The sequence below is a fragment of the Apodemus sylvaticus genome, chromosome 23 (assembly GCF_947179515.1).
Source record: "Apodemus sylvaticus chromosome 23, mApoSyl1.1, whole genome shotgun sequence".
Classification (NCBI taxonomy): domain Eukaryota; kingdom Metazoa; phylum Chordata; class Mammalia; order Rodentia; family Muridae; genus Apodemus; species Apodemus sylvaticus.
The window spans coordinates 30,350,671-30,373,622 of NC_067494.1; the positions used below are offsets into that span (position 1 = coordinate 30,350,671).

The window sequence follows — 22,952 nt, forward strand, 5'->3', positions numbered from 1 at the left end:
GGCTTCTCTGTCCCCCGACTCCTCTGGTTTCCAGGAGTCCAGTGCAAACTGCCCCCAGTCCAGGCTCCAGCTGTCCGGCCCGCCGGCCTCCCGCACCCCGGCAGCTCGTGCATTTTTGACTTTTCACACTGGCCCCTTACTCAGTCTCACCGTAGAAACGCGCTCTGCTTGGTGGCCAAGTTCCCCTGTCCAGCATAGCTCGAGACAAACTCGGTTTTGTGGTTTAGTCTGGCACTGTGACTGTTACTTTTGCCGACTTTGCTCGGTGTGTAAATGAAAAGAAAGGACGGAAAAAAGAATCCAGACATCAACAATAGACTCTTAGTCTTCCCATCCCGTTTTGAGCTGCAAAAAAGCGTCCATAGGACACCTTGGGGGCTATTTTTCTCTGATAAAGAAAAGCCTTTGATGGGCAAGGGACAGGGTCAAAAAGGGGCAGGGCTGTAAGTCACACTATGTGGTCCCTTCTTTCCTTTCTGGGCCTGTCACCTTGTTTGCTGCTGGAGGTGCTGCCCTATTCCTCCGACTTGACTGACTGTTCTGCACTATACTTGCTTTTCCACTTACTGGTTTTGGCCAGACGAGCTTCAGAGAGCTCTCCTGAAAGACTTTATACAGAGACCCGGTGTGATTGGAGGAAAACCTGCTTCTGAGTGCAAGAGATAAGAAAGAAGTTATTTGGCATTTGCTGATTGCTGTTGTAATTCTCCAATTATGTTAAACAGTGGTGCTGTTTTGCATACAGATTCCGAATGCTCCCAGTGAGGACGGGATGCTACTTTTACTTTCTAGGTCTTGATGGATACTGAGAGAGACAGCTTAGATATCCAGGCCAGTAAGGAAGAGGGTGGCAGGGCAGGCCTCTGAGCTCGGGAATGTTCTGAGGGGACCAGCAGGTTTAGAAGGTAGTGACTGGACTGGGGATGGAAAGGGTAGTGGAATTTCTTGGTTGAGTTTTATCGCTTCTTCTTACCCCCTACCCCACTTCCCCAATTAGAGACCAATTTCAGGGCATTGGGTAAGATAGACAGGCACCATGCTGGAGACTAAGATGGTCTCCATCCTTATCATTTCCATTTCATTATTCATTCATTCATTTATTCATTCATTCACTCACTTAATCACGAATTTATTGATTGATTTTTTTTTTTCCCAGACAGGGTTTCTTAGTGTAACCAGCCCGGCTGTTCTAGACTCACTTTGTAGACCGACCAGACTGTCCTCAAACCCACAAGAGATCCCCCACCCCCCACCCCCCACCCCCAAATCTGGGATTAAAGTCAAGCACCACTAAACCTGGCTATCATCTCCATTTTAAATATATCTTCACATTACTGTGCAAACATCACCGCCGTCCATCTTCAGAATCCTTTTCCTTTCCCCTTAAGAACTTGACCATTTTCTCCTGCACAGCAGCCTTCCCCCCTTCACCCCCTCTGCACCCCACTTTCAGCCCTGGCAACCTACCTGCACTTGACCTGGCTCTGATTTCTGTTACTCTAGACCCCACCTCCTCGTGAGGTTCTCCAGTATTTATCCTCCTCCGATTGGCTTGTTTCATTTAGCCTGATGTCTGCTGTGTTCGTTCGCGTTGGATCATCTATCACAAGTTTCATCTTGAAATAGTATTTTATTTTTCTCGGGCTGAAGAGAAGCTCAGTGGTTAAGAGTGCAGCAAGCTGGGTTCGCAGCAGCCGGATCGATTAGAATTTAATAGTTTGCCATTTTGAGGAGCCTATGTTTGGGGAGCTTTTCTCTGGTGTCTCTTTATTGTGAATCTTGCCAGCAGAGCAGCCAGATAGGACGCCCTCTCCTGGACCCTGCTGGCATTTGCACATACCACTCCCTATGTGCACACAAACATTAAAAATCAGTATCATGTGTGTTTCATGCCTGTGGGCAAGTGTACGGGAGTCCTGGACAGCTCGATACAGTCCTATCTCTCCTTCCTTCCGCCATGATGACTCAGGTTGTCACGGCTCACGTGGAAAGTGCTTTTCCCCTCTGGGCCATCTAGCCAGCCCAGAGGGGAAAGTCTGTTTTTTTTTTTTTTTTTGTTGTTGTTGTTGTTGTTGTTATTGTTGTTGTTGTTTAAGGTTTATTTATTTATTATATGTAAGAACACTGTTGCTTTCTTCAGAAGCCAGAAGAGGCATCCGATCTCTTTTATTTATTTTTTATTTTTTTATTTTTGTTTTTTGAGACAAGGTTTCTTTGTGTAGCCCAGTGTAGCCCTGGCTGTCCGGGAACTCACTCTGTAGACCAGGCTGGCCTCAAACTCAGAAATCCGCCTGTCTCTACCTCCCAAGTGCTGGGATTAAAGGCGTGCGCCACCACTGCCCAGCAGCATCTGATCTCATTACAGGTGGTTGTGAGCCACCATGTGGTTGCTGGGAATTGAACTCAGGACCTCTGGAAGAGCAGTCAGCGCTCTTAACTGCTGAGCCATCTCTCCAGCCCCCACAATCTCTGTTTTAACATCGAATAACATTGAATAATTCTATTGTGTTCATACCCTGTGTTTTTACCCATCTGTTTCTTAACATTTGTCTGTGACGAGGTGTATAATATATCCGAGTTCTTGCATCCTTTTCTTTGAGGAGAACACATCCAGAATGGCTGCTTTTAATTAAATTATATCTTTGTATTCTTCAGAGGTGGACTGTTTGACTCTATAGAATTCGATTGCTCTCCATTTTGAGGAATTTCTGTTGAGGAACTTTTCTCTTGTGTTTCTTGTTTGGAGACTTGACAGTGGAGTACGACCATTCACGTTCTCTCCATCAACACTTACTTTCTGCTTGTTTTGTAAATAATCTCATGGTGACAGGTACAGGTGGCACCTCGTCCTATTTGGATTTGCATTTTGCTAAGGATCAATATCTTTGGATGCCGTGCATCTTCCCTCCTCCCTCCGCCTCCCAATATCATATTTGGAAAAATATCTACACCTGTGTTTTTGTGGTTTTCCCCTTTGGGAAATGGGTTGGTTATTTTTGTTGTTGAGTTGTGGGCATCTTTATATATTCTGGGTATATATCTTCTGTGATTTGCATATATTTTCTTCTGTCGCAGATTGTCATCCTCTATGCTTGATAGTATCCTTTGAGGAATATAAAGGTCTGTGATTCGCAAAAGAATGAGACCCCAGACTCAAATAGTATGCAAAAGCAAAGAGTGTTTTATTCTGCAGAAGTCCGGCATGCTGGGGTCTCCCATTTCAAGATGGGGACTCCACAGTGAGCTCTCGGGCCCGATTTAAAACACACATTAGGGGAATTCTGGGGAGGGGTAGGTGACCTCTGTCATTGGCTTCATCTTTAGGGACATTCTAGAAACTTGCTGGGGGAGTCTGGAACTTGCTGCTGACCCTTTGTCCCTACCTCAGGCCATGTGTTGGGTGGGGCCTGGACTTGCCTGGATTTGCCCAGTTCTTGGAAACAGAGATTTAGGCCTAGTCTCCTTAACTGCCAATTTGAAGCCTGTCATGGCATCAGCCTGTCTCATTAGAGGCACAAAATTTTGTGATTCTGATAAAGTCCAATTAATCTATTTTTTTCCTTGTTTGAGTTTTTTGGTGTTATACCTCAAATCATTGCCATGCCTGCCGTTTCTGCCATCTCGGCAATATCTTTAAGAACTTTCTACTTTAAGTTCTTAGGCCTTGTCCAACCTAAGTATAGGGTGTGAGATTCTCCCTCAGGTTCCGTTATCAAGACATTTTAAAGAAATTGTGTCTATGTGTGCATGCGCCAGTGTGAATGTGGGAACATGTCTGCTACAGTGTGTGCCAGCTAGTTTTGTGTTAACTTGACACAAGCTATAGTCATCTGCGAGGAGGGAACCTCAACTGAGAAAATGCCTCCACAGGATTGTAAACCCAGCCGGTGGGGTATTTCTTTCTTTTTTGGGGGGGGGTATTTCTTATTTGGTGATTGATGTAGACAGACCTAGTCCACTGTGCCTAGCGGTCCTGGGTTCTGTGAGAAAGCAGAGTGAATAAGTCCCTATGGATCAAGGCAGTAAGCAACGCTCTTCCGTGGTCTCTGCATCAGCTGCTGCCTCCAGTATCAAGCCTAGTTTTTTTTTTCCTTCTGCCTTTCCTTCTCCCTCTTGCTCCTGCCCCCGCTCGCTCCGCCCCTCCCCGCTCGCTCCGCCCCTCTCCGCTCACTCCGCCCCTCTCCGCCCCTCGCTCCGCCCCACACCCCCACTTTGTGTGCCAGATTAACTGGCCTGGGAGCTTTTGAGGGTCTTCCTACTTCCCATCCCCCTACCAGAGCTCTCGGGTCACAGACGTTCACTGCCACTCTGGCTTTATATGAGTCCTGAGAATTCGAACCCAGACCCTTATACTCCATGGCCGGCACTTTACCAAATGAGCGTCTCCCCGCGCCAATGATTTGTTTTAAAGAATCCCTTCCTCCCGCCCTCCGGATTATCATTGATCATTCTTGTGACTCTGTTGCTCTAATGCCACTTCCTCTCCCGGGCCTTGATGGTTTGTTTCTCCAGGAGAAGAGAAGCATTTATTTCTGAACATCCATGGCATTGTTATTGTACGTATAGTGTGCTGTCTGCCCTTCTGTCTTGTACATTACTATTTATTTTCTTCTCACATTATAAAGCCCCGCATGGCTAGCGTTAAAGCCGCAGCCGTGTGTTCTCAGACCGTGTGTCGCTGTCCCCTGTGCCCAAAGTGGGCTTGCACTTTTCAGCAGCTCGGCATCCGTCAACTGGATAATATCCAGTTGTAGAGTCGTACTCAGAGGTATTCTGCGGATACAAATACCGAGCTTTGAACTTTCACGACAGAATATTGAAGTTTAATTTTGCCCTTTTTAAAGTGGAACGCTGACAAGATGCCGTTATTACTGAAGAGAGAGAAGAGAGTTATTTTAACCCTGATGGGCTCTATCGGGATTTTTAACCAAGTGACTTCAACATTGTCCTTAAAGACTGCAGTTGTATTTAAAGTCAAACAACCGATGATTTCCTTGTGTATATAACAAAGTTGAACTGCTGGAGGCAGTCACACGTCATCTGTCAGACGACAGCCTGGTCACTCGGCGAGTGGCTTTCCTCACGTACCGCAGGGGAACACTCTTCCCTTGACACACAGACACATAGACACATGCTGCCTGTGTGGGTCAGCTAGCACTGGAAACACACTTAGGACAGAGGACCTCAGGGCAGTGCATTTTTGAAAGTGTCTCGAAGAGCAGTCCTTGGAAGTGTCCACCATAAGAAGCTGTTGAAGTACTGAAGTACACATGCGTTTGTTTATAAGCAAAAGAAAAAAAAGGTTGTGGAAGCCACACCCACATTGAATGAGTCCACGCCAAATCATGACGGAGGACGGATAATCTGGAGCAGATGTTCTTAAAGCTGTCCAAAGGGGCCTCTTGATGCAAGGGCTGTCTTCCTTCCTATAAAGCCGAGAAACCATAATTACCGACATTACATTTTTGTCTATAGGGCAGCCTTAATTATAAGGTTGCGCTTAAAGTAACGATCCACATTACGCGAAGCTGCGTTTCATAAGGTGCCCAGCAACCGCATGGCTTCAGAAGTTTTCTGCCTAAGGTGGGTCATAAAGAAGGCGTCAGTAACAGGCAGGCCCGAGTGCCACACGCTCCCCTGAGGTGCTGCTCGTGAATCCATGGGCGGCCATGAGAATGCCGAGTCCTGGGCCAGTGTTATCTCTTTTAACCAGTTCACCCAAGTCTACCCAAGTGCGTTGTCCTGCCATTCAGTCACCAAATATTGATTGAGCACTGATTGTTTATCCCGGGGACTGTGAGAAATATAATAGGAAAGTTTTCCTACACAAAGATCCCACATGAAGTCGCAGGGCACAGAAGTTTTGGAATTTAACGTTATGCAATCGCAGCCACTCAACATTAATCGAATACTTAACCGATGTCTCAGACTGCATGGGTAAAAATAGTTCCCTTTTATCTGGGCACGGCGGAGCATGCCTTCAACCCCAGCACTTGGGAGATAGAAGCAGGTGGATTTCTGTGAGTTCAAGAACAACCTGATCTACTTAGAGTGTTTCAGGATAGCTAGGGCTACATAGAGAAACTCTTGTCCCAAGCACAAAAAGAAAGAAAGGAAGGAAGAGGAGGAAAAGAAGGAAGGAAGAAAAGAAAGGCAGGCAGGCAGGCTGAGTATGGTGGCCCATGCCGTTAACCCCAGCACTTGCGAAGCACAGGCGGGAGGATCTCTGTGAGTTCAAAGCCAGCCTGGTCTACATAGTGAGTGTCAAGACTATAGACAGAGACTATGTCTAAACAAACAAAACAAAACTAATAAATTATTAATAAAAGTAATTCTCTTTGACCTTTTAGTAATTATCTCCTCCTCCTCTTCCTTTCTCCTCCTCTTCCTCCTCCTCCTCTTCCTCCTCTTCATCCCCCTCTTCTTCCTCCTCCTCTTCTTCCTCTTCCTCCTCTTCTTCCTCCTCCTCACCTTCCTCTTCTTCCTCCTCCTCTTCCTCCTCCACCACCTCTTCTTCCTCCACCACCTCCTCTTCCTCTTCCTCTTCTTCCTCCTCCCCCTCCTCCCCCTCTTCCTCCTCTTCTTCCTCCTCCACCACCTCCTCCTCCTCTTCCTCCTCCACCACCTCCTCTTCCTCCTCTTCTTCTTCTTCCTCCACCACCTCCTCCTCCTCTTCCTCCTCTTTCTCCTCCCCCTTCTCCCCCTCTTCCTCCTCCACCACCTCCTCCTCCTCTTCCTCCTCTTTCTCCTCCCCCTTCTCCCCCTCTTCCTCCTCCACCACCTCCTCCTCCTCTTCCTCCTCTCCTCCTGAGGCAGGCTTCCCTGCATCCTAGGCTGACCTCAGTCTCATTATTTGGTCAAACACTTAGCTTCCTGCCTCCGCCTCTCTAGGGCTAGGGTTATAGTCTGCACCACAATGCCTGGCACATGCTAATATCTAGAAGTAAGAATTCTTCAGGACACCACAGCTGCACTGAGTGCTTCCAAGAACAAAAGAAAGGTTTCCTGAATACTGATATAAAAAGACACAGGGAAGCGTGTGGTGTTTGCCTTTGAAATGTGGCGTTTGGACCATGGCTACTTAAGTTACTCATGAGTTCTGGATGCAAGGATCCTCCTCCAAACAGATGTAAGGGATTAATTATAGGAAAATTATTACTATTGATGAAAAGATATTTGTAAAGGAAGGGACTCCGTGTGTCAGACTTTTGTTCTGGTTTTAATGATGAAAATTAGAGGCAGACGGGAGGGAGACATTTAGCCCGTGAACCCAGAAATGGTGATTTCGTATAACTCCAGTAAAACATGGGCCTGTTTTGTTAACTTTGTTTTGTTTATTGTGAGATAGGAGCTCGCCATGTAGCCCAGGCTGGCCCCAAACTTGAGCTCTGATCTCAGTAGTGGAGAGGCAGAGACTGGAAACTTATAAATTTTGTGTTATCCTGGGCAACACATTGGGACCCTATCTCAAAGGTAGGGAATAAAGAAGGGGGGGGGGAAGAAAAGCATGACAATAATAGTGGTAATTATGAGAAATGATCTTTTAAAATCTTATCCAACACATCCTTCTTAAGCACCTCTGTGTTCTGTGTGCCCAGCACTGGCGGTGGACCCGGCCTGCGGCAGTGAAGTGGATGAAACGATGCTCCCAGGAGCTGTCATTCCGCTGAGTACAGTGATTTGTTGATATAAAATATCTGATGAAAATCACTCAGGGCAGGAGGGGTTTAGTTTTGCCTACAGTGGGAGAGGATGTAGGCCATTGTGATGACAGTAGGCGGTTGAGGTGGCTGGTCTCACTGCATCCAAAGTCTGGAGAGAGAGAGAGAGAGAGAGAGAGAGAGAGAGAGAGAGAGAGAGAGAGAGAGAGAGGTGCTGGTGCCCAGTGAGACGTCCCCTTCTTAGTCAATCCACGACCCCGATTCATGAGATAGCATTGCCCACGGTTAAGGTGATCTTCACTAATCTGAATAATCTCTCCAGATACGCTCAGAGACCCGTCTCCAATGATTCTAAATCCTGTCAAGTTGACAGTCAGTATTAACCATTGCAAGAACGGAAGGAGTCTCTGGAGGCTCTGCCACGCACAGCGGCAGGTTGTGCTTCATCAGCGGATGCAACACTACTGACTTAATAAAGAGTAAATTGGATGAGCCGCTCGGTGGTGCTCTTCCCAGTGTGGCTTTGAACTCAGCTCAAACAGTGCTCCCTTCTCAGACTCCCACAGTGCTCCCTTCTCAGACTCCCACAGTGCTCCCTTCTCAGACTACCACATTTCTGGGACTACAGACAGGCCACTGGGCCCAGCTTGGGAACAATTTTCTTAATTTTCCAAAGATTTATTTAGTGTGTGTGTGTGTGTGTGTGTGTGTGTGTGTGTACTCGCATGCACATGTACTGAGTGTGTACATGTTCAACATATGTGTATGAACCTTCACATGTCAGAAAAATGCATCCAGTCCCCTGGAACTGGAGTCATATGTCATTGTGAGCTGGGAGCCGAACTTGGGTCAAGTGAAAGACACTTAGTACTTTCAAGTACCGAGTCATCTCTCCAGCTCCATGTTTTCTTATTTTTCTGGTGACAGATATGTAGGGCTTCCGGTGGCAAATGAATTTAGAATTCTTGAGTTAGGGCTGCTACTAGTGTGTGTTTGGTAGCTGAAGAGCTTAGATATTGGTATTAGTCAGTAATAGTCACATGTATCTAGGTAGTCTAGATTATTCTCAGCCTTCCTAAGGTTGCGACCCTTTAATACAGTTCCTCGGCTTGTGGTGACTCCCAACCAAAAAAATTATTTTTTTTTGCTACTTCATAACTAATTTTGCTACTGTTATGACCCATAATGTAAATGTTGGTGTTTTCTGGTGGTCTTTGGCAACCTCTGTGCAACACGGCTTTTCTCCAAAGGGTGCCCAACATTTTATCACATTGTGTGAGGTTGCAAACAGGACCCATAAAGCAAAACTTGAAGGAGTCATATTAATTAAATACCACACAAAACTGTTTCCCTGCAGCAGTTGAGTTCAAGGAGAGTTATAACTCAGCCTAAGTAGGAACTTACTGTGATAGAAGTGCTTGCTCTCTGAGACACAAGACAGTCAAAGATAAATCCAAACAGGTTTGGCAGCAAGCTAGCGCTTGCCCCTGCAGACTTCAAGACCTGAAAAAAAACCGTGATGGTAATCATCAGAGCCAGGAGGACAGAGGTCCCTGAGTCAGAATGTGGCTGTGTTAAAGAAGAAGCCAGGTGGAATGTGGCAGCTTTCAGGAGTTCTGTCATTGGACAAATGTCACTCTGAGGGGCGCTGCCCTTAAGCCTCAAGCCCGAGGCAATTCATTAAACCTCCCCGCTAATTCACAGGATTCCCTTTAGCAAAGGGAAGCACTTTAAAAGAGGGAATTAGGGACCTACCCTCATTAATTAAAAATAAACCCTTGATTTTTTTCCCCTAAAGCCCAGAAAAGCTTTTGCGTAATTATGGTTTGGTAGGAAACAAAATAAAACAAAACAAAACAAAACAAAACAAAAGGTGATACCACATCTAAACCCACACCCACAGAGACACTCAGGCCTAACTGCCCTAGCGAGCACAGCCAGGCTCTAGAGAAGCTGCTTTTGTGTGTGTGAGCTGTCCCTGAAGCCTCTTGAGCATGTCCTGGGATTGCCACAGTGTTGTGAGTCAGTGACATCCGTAGCATCTTCCCTTATTTCCCCTACAATTGGCTGTTTTCAAAGGAATGCATGAAACACAGCAAGCACTTCATGGTTTCCCTCCAAATTTAACATGGAGGGCAACTTCATGAATTTTTGTGGAGTAGGACGGGAGGTGGGGTGGGCGGTAAATATCTTCTATAACTTTTTCAGCATCGCCCCACCATTTTTGAGTTACTCTCTCTCTCTCAGTGGCCAAATAATGAATTCACAGTGCACGCTGCAGTGGACACTTGTAAGTTCTGCTCAACTGGTAGACTCTAAAAATAGCTCTTGGATTTTGCAGTGTGGGGTGCCATGTGTGAGATCCGGGATGACATATGTGCTACGTGTCGCAAAGCCCTTCACAAGTGTCACCCAATTAACTGCATGCCCCCTGACAGGTGGCGGGCCCCTCTGTGGCGTGTGGAGAGGCAGCTCCTGTTTGCCTTTCATTGGCTCAGGACAGTGTCTCTGTTGGGGAAGGGGGGGGTGTCTGAAGAGAGAAGACACCTTTACTGAAAATTCTTATGGATCTTGAGTGATTACGGAGTGAGTTTCTACATCATGCTTTGCAACTTCAAGCTTTTGCCAGACAGAACCAGTTCTTTGTTCATTTTGTGGTGGTGATGGTGGTGGTGGTGGTGGTGGTGGCGGAGGTGGTGGTGGTGGTGGTGGTGATGGTGGTGGTGATGGTGGTGATGGTGGTGGTGGTGGTGGTGGTGGTGGTGGTGGTGGTGGTGGTGGAGGTGGTGGTGGTGATGGTGGTGGTGATGGTGGTGGTGGTGGTGGTGGTGGTGGTGGTGGTGGTAGTGGTGATGGTGGTGGTGATGGTGGTGGTGATGGTGGTGATGGTGGTGGTGATGGTGGTGATGGTGGTGGTGGTGGTGGTGATGGTGGAGGTGGTGGTGGTGGTGGTGGTGATGGTGGTGGTGATGGTGGTGGTGATTGTGGTGGTGGAGGTGGTGATGGTGGTGGTGATGGTGGTGATGGTGGTGGTGATGGTGGTGGTGGAGGTGGTGGTGGTGGTGGTGGTGGTGGTGGTGGTGGTGGTGATGGTGGTGGTGGTGGTGGTGGTGGTGGTGGTGGTGGTGGTGGTGATGGTGGTAGGACCCAGGACTTTACTTAGGCTAGGCAAGTGCTTTGCCTCTGAATGACTTCAGGCCAAAATCCCAAACTCAGTCATCGCAAACAGGAACAGACCACAAAGGAGAGAGCCACTTGGAGATTGGCCCACCCTTTGGCCACGTCTGTTGGAGAGAGATCTGCAGTACAGGTAGCTGGGCTCTTCAAGGCAGGCTAATGGATTCTCCTCATGCTGGCGAAGTGTGTCCATCCCGTGCTTCCATGGCTGCTTTTTTGTTAGGACTGGTAGCAAGTAGAAGAGACTCGGGTACTAGGCCAAGCAAGGAGGGGACAATTCCCTGTCCTGAGAGAAGAGGATGGTGACTGCACATTATGAGAGCCAGGCCTGAGGAACGGAAGAGAGGCGTGGGCGCAGGCTGGGGTGGGCGAGGACAGAAAGTCTGGAAGCGGAAGGAGAAGCCTTTGCGCATGAGCACCGTTCACGGGGCTCAGCAGATGAGCACGGCTGTGTGGACTGTGCACCCACTGTGTGCCAGGGACCCTCCATAGAGCCAGCCACTCCTAACACGTGCTGTGGAGAAGCCCTCTCTGTGTCTCAGCCTTTTTTTGGTGTGTGTGTGTGTGTGTGTGTGTGTGTGTGAGAGAGAGAGAGAGAGAGAGAGAGAGAGAGAGAGAGAGAGAGAGAGAGAGAGAGAACGAGAACAGAGTAGTAAAACATCCTACCTGACAAACTTTTTGGAAAAACTAGATAAAAAACATGAAGTGCCCGGAACAGTGGGTGGTGTCAGACAAGTACTGGTTAAGTCCTGTGAGCGATAGACTCCTGAGATTCTATTAGCTTAATTCACATTACTATAATGAAACACTTGAGATAACCAATTTGTAAAGATAAAAGGTTAATTAAATTAGGCTCATAACTTTGGAGGGTCTGATGTAGAATCAAATGACACATTGCTTTGGGCCCCTGGCAACATGGTTGGCAGGGGTCTCTTGCGAGTAATCTACCCATCTCGTGATCCAGGAGGCAGGGGCAGACAGGAAGAGAAAGAGACAAGGGTCCTACTCGCCCCCTTGAGAGCATTTCTCCAGTGAGTGGTGATGTCTGTATTCATTGCGTCTCTGTTATTGTGATAAACAGTTATGATCAGGACAATGTATAGAATAGGGAGGGAGTTTATTTTGGCTTCTGGTTCTAGAGGAGTAAGAGTTGGGGGGAAGAGGGAAGGAGGGGGAGAGAGAGAAAGAGAGAGAGAGAGAGAGGGAGGGAGGGAGAAGGAGGAAGGGAGAGGGAGAGAGAGAGCACCCTCACTGGGAATGCTAGCAAGCTTTGAAACCTTAAAGTCTGACCTTAAAGTCTGACATACTTCCTCCAGCAAGGCCACATTTTTTTTAGATCTCCCCAAGCAGTACCACCAACCGGGCACCAAGAATTCAAATGCCCAAGACTCTGGGGAACTTTTTCCATTTTTCATTCACACCACACGATGTCTCCTTAGGTTCCACTTCCTAAAGATTGAGCCACATGCACCCCAGAGTGTTGAGTTCAGTTCAGGGCAGCTTCCCTGTTCTGTTAATTAAACTTTGGGACATTGAAAGTGGCTGAGGAAAAAAAAAAGATTGAATAGAGAGTATTACTCTATTCATATGCTTCCTAGCCTACACCAATTAAAATAAAAAATTTACCATCTCCTGGTAGCCCTAGCCCAGGGATGAAGTCTTTAAAATCAAGACTAGGGTGGGGTTGGCCATCTGAGCTGAGACAAGCTTGATTTCAGGGTGGAGATCCAGAGGGTGCTCTCAGGGGAGGCAGTGGTAAGATGGCCATCCTTGGTGGGTACTTAGGTAGCGTGTGGGGCTTATGAGGAACACAGAACAGGTGACCCACGGGTGTGTGCTGCCAGTCCATCTGGAGTTAGGCGGAACACCTCATGTGGATTTCCTCTTTACATATAGTATTTTGACTGAAATTATTTAAGAGTTGTTTTTCAAGAAGTCACCTCTGCGCTTTCATGGGCGCTGCCCTCCTTTGTAGGGTTTATGACGACCTCGGGATAAGTAAGGACAGACGGCTGTTTGTGGTCCCCAGCAAAACCCTGCCACATGTGGTCGAAGATATTTATAGAGCCTGGAGCGGCTCCTGCCCTTCCTTACGCGTGTTTCTGCCGTTGTTTGCTTTACAGCTTCAGTATTCTCTCTTTTTTTCATGCTTTGTGAATCAAATCTACAGTGTGAACACCTCATTAATAAAATTCGAATTGATTTATAATTTATAATTTTTTATTGATAAGCACTAGGTGTAGCACGCTGGCTCTTTGTACCACAATGACTCACGTCTCCCTTATATTTTAATACTTTTTATTCGCTCATTCATTCAACAGTGTTTTATTAGATCCTTAATCCATACAGATACTTTGTTTGCTCTTGAGACAACAGGGCCTAACTAAACATAATTCTGGAAGCCTTGCTGGCAGGAGAATATAATTACCCCCTAACATGGAGGACCTGACCCCGTCCTAGAGGTCCAGGGAAGCCAATGGTGAAGGTGATGTTTTTAATTTTGTTAAGGTTCTGTCAAAAATGCACTTTAACCTTGAAGCTTGAATCGTGGCCTTCAAAAAATGTCTCTGGTGTTCACTCAGCACTGAGGTGGCCTGGTGATGCCTTCCTTCCTGCTGGCCCTTCTCAGAGCGAGCGGCTCTGGGACACTTTTGGTGAGATTTTAAGGAGGTTTACGTATTGCTCTGGGTAATTTCTGGCAAGGACCTAAAGAATCCACTCCATTTCCCCAGATCAGGTTCTCTCTTTAGTACAATGGGCGTTTTCAGGAGGGGTTAAGGGCACCTGTGTGGAGAGGACAATTTGGCATCATCAGAGAGGAGCCTTCTTGTCAACTCTGTGTAACATTTGACATCTAAAGTTTCTATCTTCGCAGCCTAGCTTTATTCTTGTGGTAAAGGCTTAGTACTCTCCCAGGATTCTCTTTGTCAGCTTGTATAGTATGGATGATTGATTTGCATACATTGTTTTATGGCTCCATAGGGGAAAGTATGTCAGGTTTGGAAGTGGTTTCCTACCACTTTAGAAGTTAAGGCCTTTAACAAAACAAAACCCCGAGGGGCTGGAGTGGTGGATCAGCCGCCAAGTGTACTTTCTACTGGTGCAGAAGACCAGAGTTCCATGAACAGCATCTGCGGTAGCTGTCTCATAACTATCTGTATCTCCAGTTCCAGAGGATCTCATGTCCTCCTGGCCTGTGTGGACACTCACAGGTGCACACACATGTGTGCACATACATATTACACATACACAATTAACGAGCAAAACCTTAACAATAAAACCAAAACACCAGCTCTGTTCATGCCTCGGGCAAACCCTTTCGCATCTCGGCAGCGATAGCCCTGCCTGTGCTGACTCCCCTTTAAATAGACTCGTGGTGGAAGGGACTTTGCCAGGCACCTCGTGCTGCTGCTTTCCCAGGAATGTCACTCCGTGTGACCAGCCTCCCTGCTTTTATCTGCCGTGCAATGGGACTAGGAAAGGACCTGTGTGTTCTGCCCTTGACCATCATGTCTGAATATGTTTCCTGTTTGCACTCTTCTGGGTGGGGGGGGGGTTTGCTTTGCCTGAAAAAAAAATCTTTCTCTCGGATGGAAATACAGGCACAATGGGCAGCTTACATGCAGATTTTCTGAGTATGTCAAATGTATAACAGTTTTCTAATTACCAACTTCATGCTATTTAGGTGACTGAGGTCCAACTGAGAAGAGATGAGAAAATGCTTCTGTTCGTTCTTTCTTTTCCTGCCACCACAGAGGATATTGGGGGTGGGGAGAATAGATGGAGAAACAGAGTCAGAGTGCGTGCAACTGTGACAGGAAAATATCTTGTTTTATTTCAGAATTTTAAATTATACGATGTAATAAAAATAACACAATATGAGATGTATGTTCTGTTTTGAGGGGTGGATTTAAGACAGGGTTAATGTAGCCCAGGCTGGCCTTTATTTAACTATGAAGCTGAGGATGAACTTGTGTCCCTCCTGTTTCTATCTCCCAAAGGCTGATCTTTAAGTGGCAAATGTTTCATGAAGAACCATAGAGAAGAAATTAGTTATTGTTTAACCAGTGCATTACAAACAAAAACCAAAACACAACCCTTACCATAGTTCTGTGTCCTGAATCTGTTGGGTCCTGGTTAACAATATGAGATTTTAGCCGGGCGGTGGTGGGGCACACCTGTAATCCCAGCACTTGGGAGGCAGAGGCAGGCGGATTTCTGAGTTCGAGCCTAGCCTGGTCTACAGAGTAAGTTCCAGGATAGCCAGGGGTACACAGAGAAACCCTGTCTCGAAAAAACCAAATCCAAAAAAACAAAAACAAAAACAAAAAACAAACAAAAAAACCAATATGATATGAGATTTTAATAGTGTATACTCCAGTGCATGTAATCTTGAACCAGAGGTGACATGAGAATTCTGAAAAGAATACCATATAATTTAAAGAGAACGGGTTTATCTTGCTTTATGGTTATAAAAGTAGAATATACACACTGCAGGGGAAAACTGAGAAGAACTTTAAAAGGGAGTATGAATTACATTGAAGTTCCTCAAAAAAAGTTTTTTGCTTTTCTAATTCAGATATGACCGTGGGCTTCTGATTGGCATCTGTATTTGATCAGCCAATACTGAGTATTTCTTTGTATGTGCATGCTTTTGTGTCTTTATTTCTGTGATTTATTTCTTAAAATCATGAGCCTATTTTCTACCTGAAATAATGTTTCTTTAATTTATCAGCACTCCTCTCCCACCTTCCCTCTCCCTCCTCCTCTCTCTCCTCCTCCTGCTTTCCCCCTCCTCTATATATGTGTCTGTGTGTGTGTGTCTGTGTGTGTGTCTGTGTGTGTGTGTCTGTGTGTAGGGGAACACATGTCTGTTGACATGCATACCTGTGCATGTGTCTGAGCAGAGGTCAATGTCTAGATTCTTAGTCAATGGCTTTTATAGATTTTGAGACAGAGTCTGCCCTAGACTGACTGACCCTCAAGCCTCAGGGGCCTTCCTGCCTTCCCCTCCCCAGGGATGGATTTACAGAGTCACACCAGTGTGAATCTGCACTGCAGCCGGCTCCCGAGTGCAGGTAGGCTATATACTGACCATTTAGTCCGTTAGCTCACGTGGCACACCGTTAGGTGGGAAATGTGCCCTTTTTTTGTTCTGCGTTTCCACAGTCCGGGGACTAGAACCCTGCACCTCACGTGTGCTAGACACGGATTCTTGCACTGAGCTACACCACCAGGCCCAGAGGGGGACGGTGAGGAGGTGGAGGTGGGGACAAAGACACAGAGAGGGACAGAGTTCCTCTAGGTAATGGAGAGAAGTAGGCTCTTCAGACTAGAGTTCCTCTCACAGGTGAGCAGTCATTAATGCGCAGTGAACATTTGTTACAATAGCTACTTTTCCCATTACTAGGATCAAGCTGTCATAGTTATATTCATTCTCTCTGCCCCTCCCCCACAATAAATACCCTGACCAAAGCAACTTAAGGGAGAAGGAGTTTATTTTGGTCGACATGCCCTAACGAGACAAGAGTAACCAGGCAGTGGGGACCTGAAAAGCCGAGAGAGCCACGAGGCCATCCCATCATGCATCAGCAGGCAGAGAGAGCCACGAGGCCATCCCATCATGCATCAGCAGGCAAAGAGACCACGAGGCCATCCCATCATGCATCAGCAGGCAGGGAGCAGAGAGAGCCACGAGGCCATCCCATCATGCATCAGCAGGCAGAGAGAGCCACGAGGCCATCCCATCATGCATCAGCAGGCAAAGAGACCACGAGGCCATCCCATCATGCATCAGCAGGCAGGGAGCAGAGAGAGCCACGAGGCCATCCCATCATGCATCAGCAGGCTGGGAGCAGAGAGAGCCACGAGGCCATCCCATCATGCATCAGCAGGCTGGGAGCAGAGAGCGAACGGCTCTAGAACCCGAAGCCTGGTCTCTAGTGAGCCTCTGTCTCCATAGTGTTCCATGAGCCTCCCGAACCTCCATGGCTGGGGTTGGGGGTGGGGAGGGCACGGCAGGGGATCTTGGGCTATGCTGGGTTACCGACTGTCCGAGGTGCCCACATGACTCCTCTCCCGCCTGCTTTGTTGAGCTTGATGCCCCCGGCCATTCGGGATACTCAGTTAAACCAACCCCTCTGCAAATGTCGTTAAAGACACACCCAGGCTTGTGTGGTCTAAATCAAATCCAGTCACTTAGATAAGGATTAACCATCCAGTTAATTGTCTTCACAGCGCCAGTCTCTGTCTGCTTCCTGTTTGAGCTGGTGCGGCCATGCGGGCATTTGAGTGGACTTTATCCTGGTTATATGGTGCTCCTCCTCTTCCCCACTGTAACAATCAGTACAGCGTAGAGCAGAGCAGTGTAGAATTGCAGAGAGCAAGAGTTGGCCTCGTGGCTGTGATGTAACGAACAAGATCTTGACAAATGGCTGCTGCTTTGCACTACGAGTAGATTTATGTTTAGACCCGAGTAAACTATGCATCCAGGTAATAATTTTGAGCAATGAAGTAAGTTTGCTACAGGAATCGTTAAAGAAGCAGATAAATCACAGTAATTTCAACATGGCACTTTTGCCATTCAATAAATGGGTATTTTAAATTTCATTTGCTTTTGAACTAAGTTCAATAATTTATAGAGTAAGTCATTCAAAGATTAATGCTCAGGAGGGAAGAAAATCACCACACAAGAACAGAAACATATCATTTATGTTTATTACATTGGCGCCTTCCTTGCCTATGTTTCCATTATAAATCCGAGTTTGCAAGCATGTGTTATAAAAAGTTTGCCATTGGCTAAACTTTGGCATTTGCCTCAACCTCCTGAGACTTTTTTTTTTGAGACTTTTTTTTTAATTTAATTTTTTTTCTCAACTATGTGCTCAACACATGGTGCACGCAGGTGTTCCTTGCATGTGTGTGCATGTGGAGGCTACAGGTCAATGTTGGGTGTTTTCTTCAGTTATTCTCCTTCACCTTAGTGTGAGAGTTGTGTGAGTGTGAGAGTGTGAGGGAGTGTGTGTGTGTGTGTGTGTGTGAGGGAGTGTGTGAGGTGTGTGAGTGTATGTGTGAGAGTGTGTGTGTGTGAGGGAGTATGTGAGGTGTATGTGTGTGTGTGTGTGAGGGAGTGTGTGAGGTATGTGAGTGTGTGAGTGTGTGTGTGTGTGAGGGAGTGTGTGAGGTGTGTGAGTGTATGTGTGAGAGTGTGTGTGTGTGTGTGTGTGAGAGAGAGAGAATGTGTGTGTGTGTTGCCCACATGTGTAGGTGTGAAGGCCAGATGTTGCCACTGGGTGTTGTCTTCTCCACCTACTAAGCCTTGAAAGGCAGGGTTAATTGTGTTTAAATCTTCTGCAAAGCTTCTTTTTCCATGTCATTTCTCATGAGCTGCTGTTACGTGTTTTATGTTTCTGTATATGTGTGCATGCATATACAGCACACATATCAGGGAGGGATCAGAAGATGGCTTCAGGGGGCTGGAGAGATGGCTCAGCGGTTAAGAGCACCGACTGCTCTTCTGAAGGTCCTGATTCCAAATCCCAGCAACCACATGGTGGCTCACAACTATCCGTAATGAGATCTGACGCTCTCTTCTGGTGTGTCTGAGGACAGTTACAGTGTACTTAGATATAATAAATAAATAAATCTCAAAAAGAAGAAGGAGAAGACGACAGCTTCAGAGAGCTGGTTCTCGCCATCTACTGAGTGGATCCCAGGGACTGAACTTAGGTTATCAGGTTTGGCAATGCTCTTACCTACTGAGCCATCTCACCGGTCCTAAAGCACCTTTCGAACTTTACCAATATCAACCATGGGGCGCCCTGCGTTAAAACAGCAACCCAGAGAAAGCACGAGGCGTTTGCTTTCCCTCATGCCCCACTGAGTGAGCGAGCCCTGGAGCCTGGCTTTTTCCACCTCCTTTCTGGTCCTCGTGGAGGAGGAGAGCTGGCCCTGAGCTAGGCTGGTGGGTGTTTGGTGTTCTTCCTTTCTGTCTTCGGAACAGCACAGCGGTTTGTCCCTCCTTCCTTTCCAGCTGTAAAGTTCATTTGGCATGGGATTCTGGCAGCCATAAGGGACAGAGAAATGTGAATTTCCACAAGAACTTGGAAACAGCTGGCGAAAGGGATGGGTCATGAAAGCTATTTTCCAGAACCTTACTTATTTCTGTCCTCAGGTGGGTTTGGAGTCTGGTGTATAGCATAGCAGGTTAGAAAAATTAGGAAAAAAAATATTCATTGAATATCTTAGAGTTGTATTTGCCCTGTGTGCTGGTAATGTACCTGGACTACGCATGTGTACACCTGGGCAAGCAGGGGGCACGCATGCGCATAGCCGTTGATTTTTATTTATTTATTTATTTTATTTTTATTTTTTGCCTTGAGCTGGGTGTATTTGCAAATAGTATTTTTCTTTCTTACAGAAATGCATTTTAAGCTCGAGAGTTCTCTGTGTATTGTTTCTGATTGGGCTGAAAGCAGCAGGCACCTGGAATCCACACAGGACCAGTTGGACTTTGGACATATCTCTGACATGTTAGAAACACTGCCTTGCTTTTTTGTTTTGTTTTTGTTTTTTTTTTCAAATGTGTCAAGTTTGCTACAGAAATAGAAATACTCTAGACAAATAGCAAGAAGAAAAAGCAGGAGGACGGACTGGCAAGATGGCTCAGAGGGTGAAGTGGTTCTAGTCAGAGCCTGATACCGCGAGCACAGTCCCTGGAACCTACAGTACAAGGAGAGAACTGGTCCCCAAAGTTATTCTTTGACCTCCACAAACACTCTGTGGTACAGTCATACGCCTCCTGCCACAATAACACACACACAGACACAGACACACAGACACACACACACACACACACACACACAAACCCCGGCAGGGCCCTAGGGCAGTGAAATTTTGTGGTGCTTCATAAGCAAGGGTGTGGGCTGGTGGGCTGGCGGGCAGCCTCTCCCTTAAGATGTGTTTTCCTCATCCGGGCTGTTTGTGCATAGTGGTCTCCTCAGATCTGCCCTTTCTGGCACATTCATTGTTTTCCTTGTGGCGAAAACAAAAAACAGCCTACATAGCCCTCAGCCCACCCTCCTTCTGCTTTCAGTGTATACAGTACAGCGTCACCCACCACAGGCAGCGCCGAGCTGAGCATCTTCCCAGAACCCTCCCCTCACCCTGTGAGAAAGGACACAGATGGGCATGGCCCCTACCTGGGCCTGCTTCCCGCCACGTGCTCACATCTGTGGCTTTCCTCTGAGTTGTCCCCATTCCCCTGCTGCTTCTTTCCTTCAGCAGAGTTCCTCTGTTGGCCTCTCATGAGCATGTTAATCCTGACTCATAATGAACCTGGTACAGAGGCCCGTGAGGACACACCACTGCACATGACCACGACCACGACCACGACCTGTCTGCTTCCTAGATGTCAGTCAGTTGAGGCGAGCCAAACAGCTCCTAAAGTCAACCCATACGTAGTCCTGAAGAATAGAAGTCCACTGGCCTGGCCCATCTTCTGAGTGACCTGGAAGACAGAGTTTCAAAATGCCAGGTCTGCCTGACTGGCCTCTTTGAAGCTGCAGAGGGTGAGGCTGGAGGTTTGCTAAGAACTCAGATTTCTTACAAGTCAAAGGTTCAAATATGTCTTCTAACAGCATGCGCACACACACACACACACACACACACACACACACATACACACACCTTCTTACAGTAACTGGAGTTTTAGGGCAGAAGCCTGGCCCCAGCAGTCTCAATAGGCTCCGCTGCCCATCTCAATATGTCAGTTAAAGAGTAATCGTTGTGTTACTGAGGGCTGGTGAGTTAGTTCAGCAGTTAAGATCACTGACTGTTCTCCCGAAGGTCCTGAGTTCAAATCCCAGCAGCCACATGGTGGCTCACAACCATTCCTAATGAGATCTGATGCCCTCTTCTGGAGTGTCTGAAGACAGCTACAATGTACTTATATATAATAATAAGTAAATCTAAAAAAAAAAGAAAACACATAAAGAGAAAATTTAATGAACGTCACCACATTACGTAGGACAGATAAAAGATCCAGTGACTCTACGGTTCTGCTTTTGGAAGATCAGAGGTCTGCCTAGATGGGCAGGCTCTGTCAAACCGTGGTTTGGTTCTGGGAGGGTGGTCTGAAGAGGTCTTAGCCTCGTGCGTGTATAAGAGGATAGATGTGGTCTCTGAGATGAACAGTGCTACTCCAGGGTGTGGAGTAATAGAGTGGTATCTTACTCCTTTATGGATAATTATCTTCATCTATCCTAGGTATCCGGTGGGACTACAGGGTCAGGATCATGACCTAGCTTTGTGCCCTCTGCTGAAATAAAGGGGACAGACAGGTGCACAGACTGCACCTGTGAAGGCAGAGGTGTCAGACTTTCAGTTAGTAGTGGCCTAGGGGTGGCCCAGGTGAAGAGTCAATGTGTTTTGTTTGTTTGTTTTGTTTTGGCCGAAACAGCTTCTAAGTGTGTGTTCTTGAGCCACACCTTTGGAGACTTGCCTTGGATAAGAACCTTTGTTTACAAAGGTGTTGATTTGGGATTAGTCTCTTAAAAACAAAACAAAACGAAGCAAAACGGATTGCGGATTGCGTGAGGCTCTGTTCTGTGCGGTGGCTCTTCCTCCCTTAGAATTCTGTCCACGGTTCCTTAGTAGGACGTTCACAGGGACCCGCCACAGCCTACAGTACATCCCCTCACTCTCTCTCCCGTTTGTTCTACATGTTTTGCATTTTCAAGGGGAACACATCCTTGCCTATAAAACCTGGGTGTTGTAGGACACGGCTTTTATCTCTAGAATGGATTCCCCTGTCCTTGTGATTTAATGTTTTTCAATAAAGTCACAGCATCATGCATTTTTATATCATTCATAACCCGTAAGCCGAGAGCTTCTATAAATTTTCAAGCTGGCCAGTTCATTTGTATTATATTATATGGTGATTTAAAAAAAAAATAAAAAAGGGCTGAAGCAATATCCAGTTTTCCAGCTTTCTAACACACATTTACAACAAGCCTTACATTCCTTGAATCCTTTGAATAGATTTAGAATTTCAAAAACCACCGTGGTGGCCAAGATGGCTGTCCAAGCAGGTAAAGGCACTTAGTGCTAGACCCGGTAACCTGAGTTTGATTCCCAAAGCCCACGTGGTGGAAGGCGTGAATTGACTCTTCCAAGATGACCTCTGACCTCCATGTGCTCGGCAGGCCATGCAGTTATTTAGTGTGTTGTCCTGTCCTGTCCCTTCACCCCCAAGAAATATAGACAAATAAACATAAAATAATTAGGCCTGAACTCTGCTGTTATTGAAAAATAAACTCAACTTCAACAGCTGCAGTAAAGTCAAACCCAGTGGTGGTCCAGTGTGTCTGGATTCTCAGTGCACCAGTAACTCAGTGCCCTGTAGTCGATGGTGTTTGTGTGTAGTAACATTGTGAGCAGACGATTGCAGTGGAGTTTGGTTAGCAGTTCTGTTCTAAGAGACCTGAACTTCCATTTGAAAAGCATTTCAGGTTTTCCAGAAATACCCATTATCTCAGCCATGCCCTCCCTCTCTACACAGCGGAGTGTTTCCTAAATCCCCTCATCTCTTCTTACACAACTATTTATCTTTGTGTGTGTGCCACGTTTGGGAGTCTCATTAAAGTTGCATCTGTTCTGTTTTAGGAGAAACCCGACGCCAGCCCCACGTCACTTCAGCTGCGGTCCCAGATCGAGGTGAGCACAACCACGGTCATCAGCTAGTTTTGCTTCTGCCTTCTCTCTTAAGTGATATTCTGTAGAAATCAGACTCCGCTCGCCCATGCTGACACGAGAACCTTCTCTCTCTCTCCTAGGAGTCCCTAGGCTTCTGCAGCGCCGTGTCCACACCAGAAGTGGAAAGAAGGTAAGTCGGTCTCCAGCCCCACCCGAGCTTCCGGGACGGGGAGGGGGACGGGGACGGCGTCAGTGCGGACACCGGAGTTGGATGCGCTACTCTTTAACACATTCTGTGTGCCACATCTGCTGAGGTGGGCTTCGCAGTCCAGCTGGGGATGCCTGAGGCTTTTCAAGAGGGTTATTAATTTTGCATAGCTAGTTGCAAGGGAGACCTGAATAAATGCCTGGAGCTAAAGG

General features: G+C 46.8%; 1 protein-coding gene and 1 pseudogene across 5 annotated transcripts in view; both read left to right on the forward strand.

Moving 5' to 3' along the window:
- Nucleotides 1-22,952, forward strand: part of Sash1 (SAM and SH3 domain containing 1) — a 234,238-nt gene that overhangs the window by 114,832 nt on the left and 96,454 nt on the right. For all 5 annotated transcript variants that reach the window (XM_052169284.1, XM_052169286.1, XM_052169283.1 and 2 more), the window contains exons 3-4: nt 22,503-22,553; nt 22,673-22,722. In XM_052169284.1, the coding sequence (XP_052025244.1) occupies nt 22,503-22,553; nt 22,673-22,722 (101 nt within the window). The remainder of the gene's footprint in view (nt 1-22,502; nt 22,554-22,672; nt 22,723-22,952) is intronic.
- On the forward strand, nt 12,309-12,445 carry LOC127674297 (uncharacterized; annotated as a pseudogene).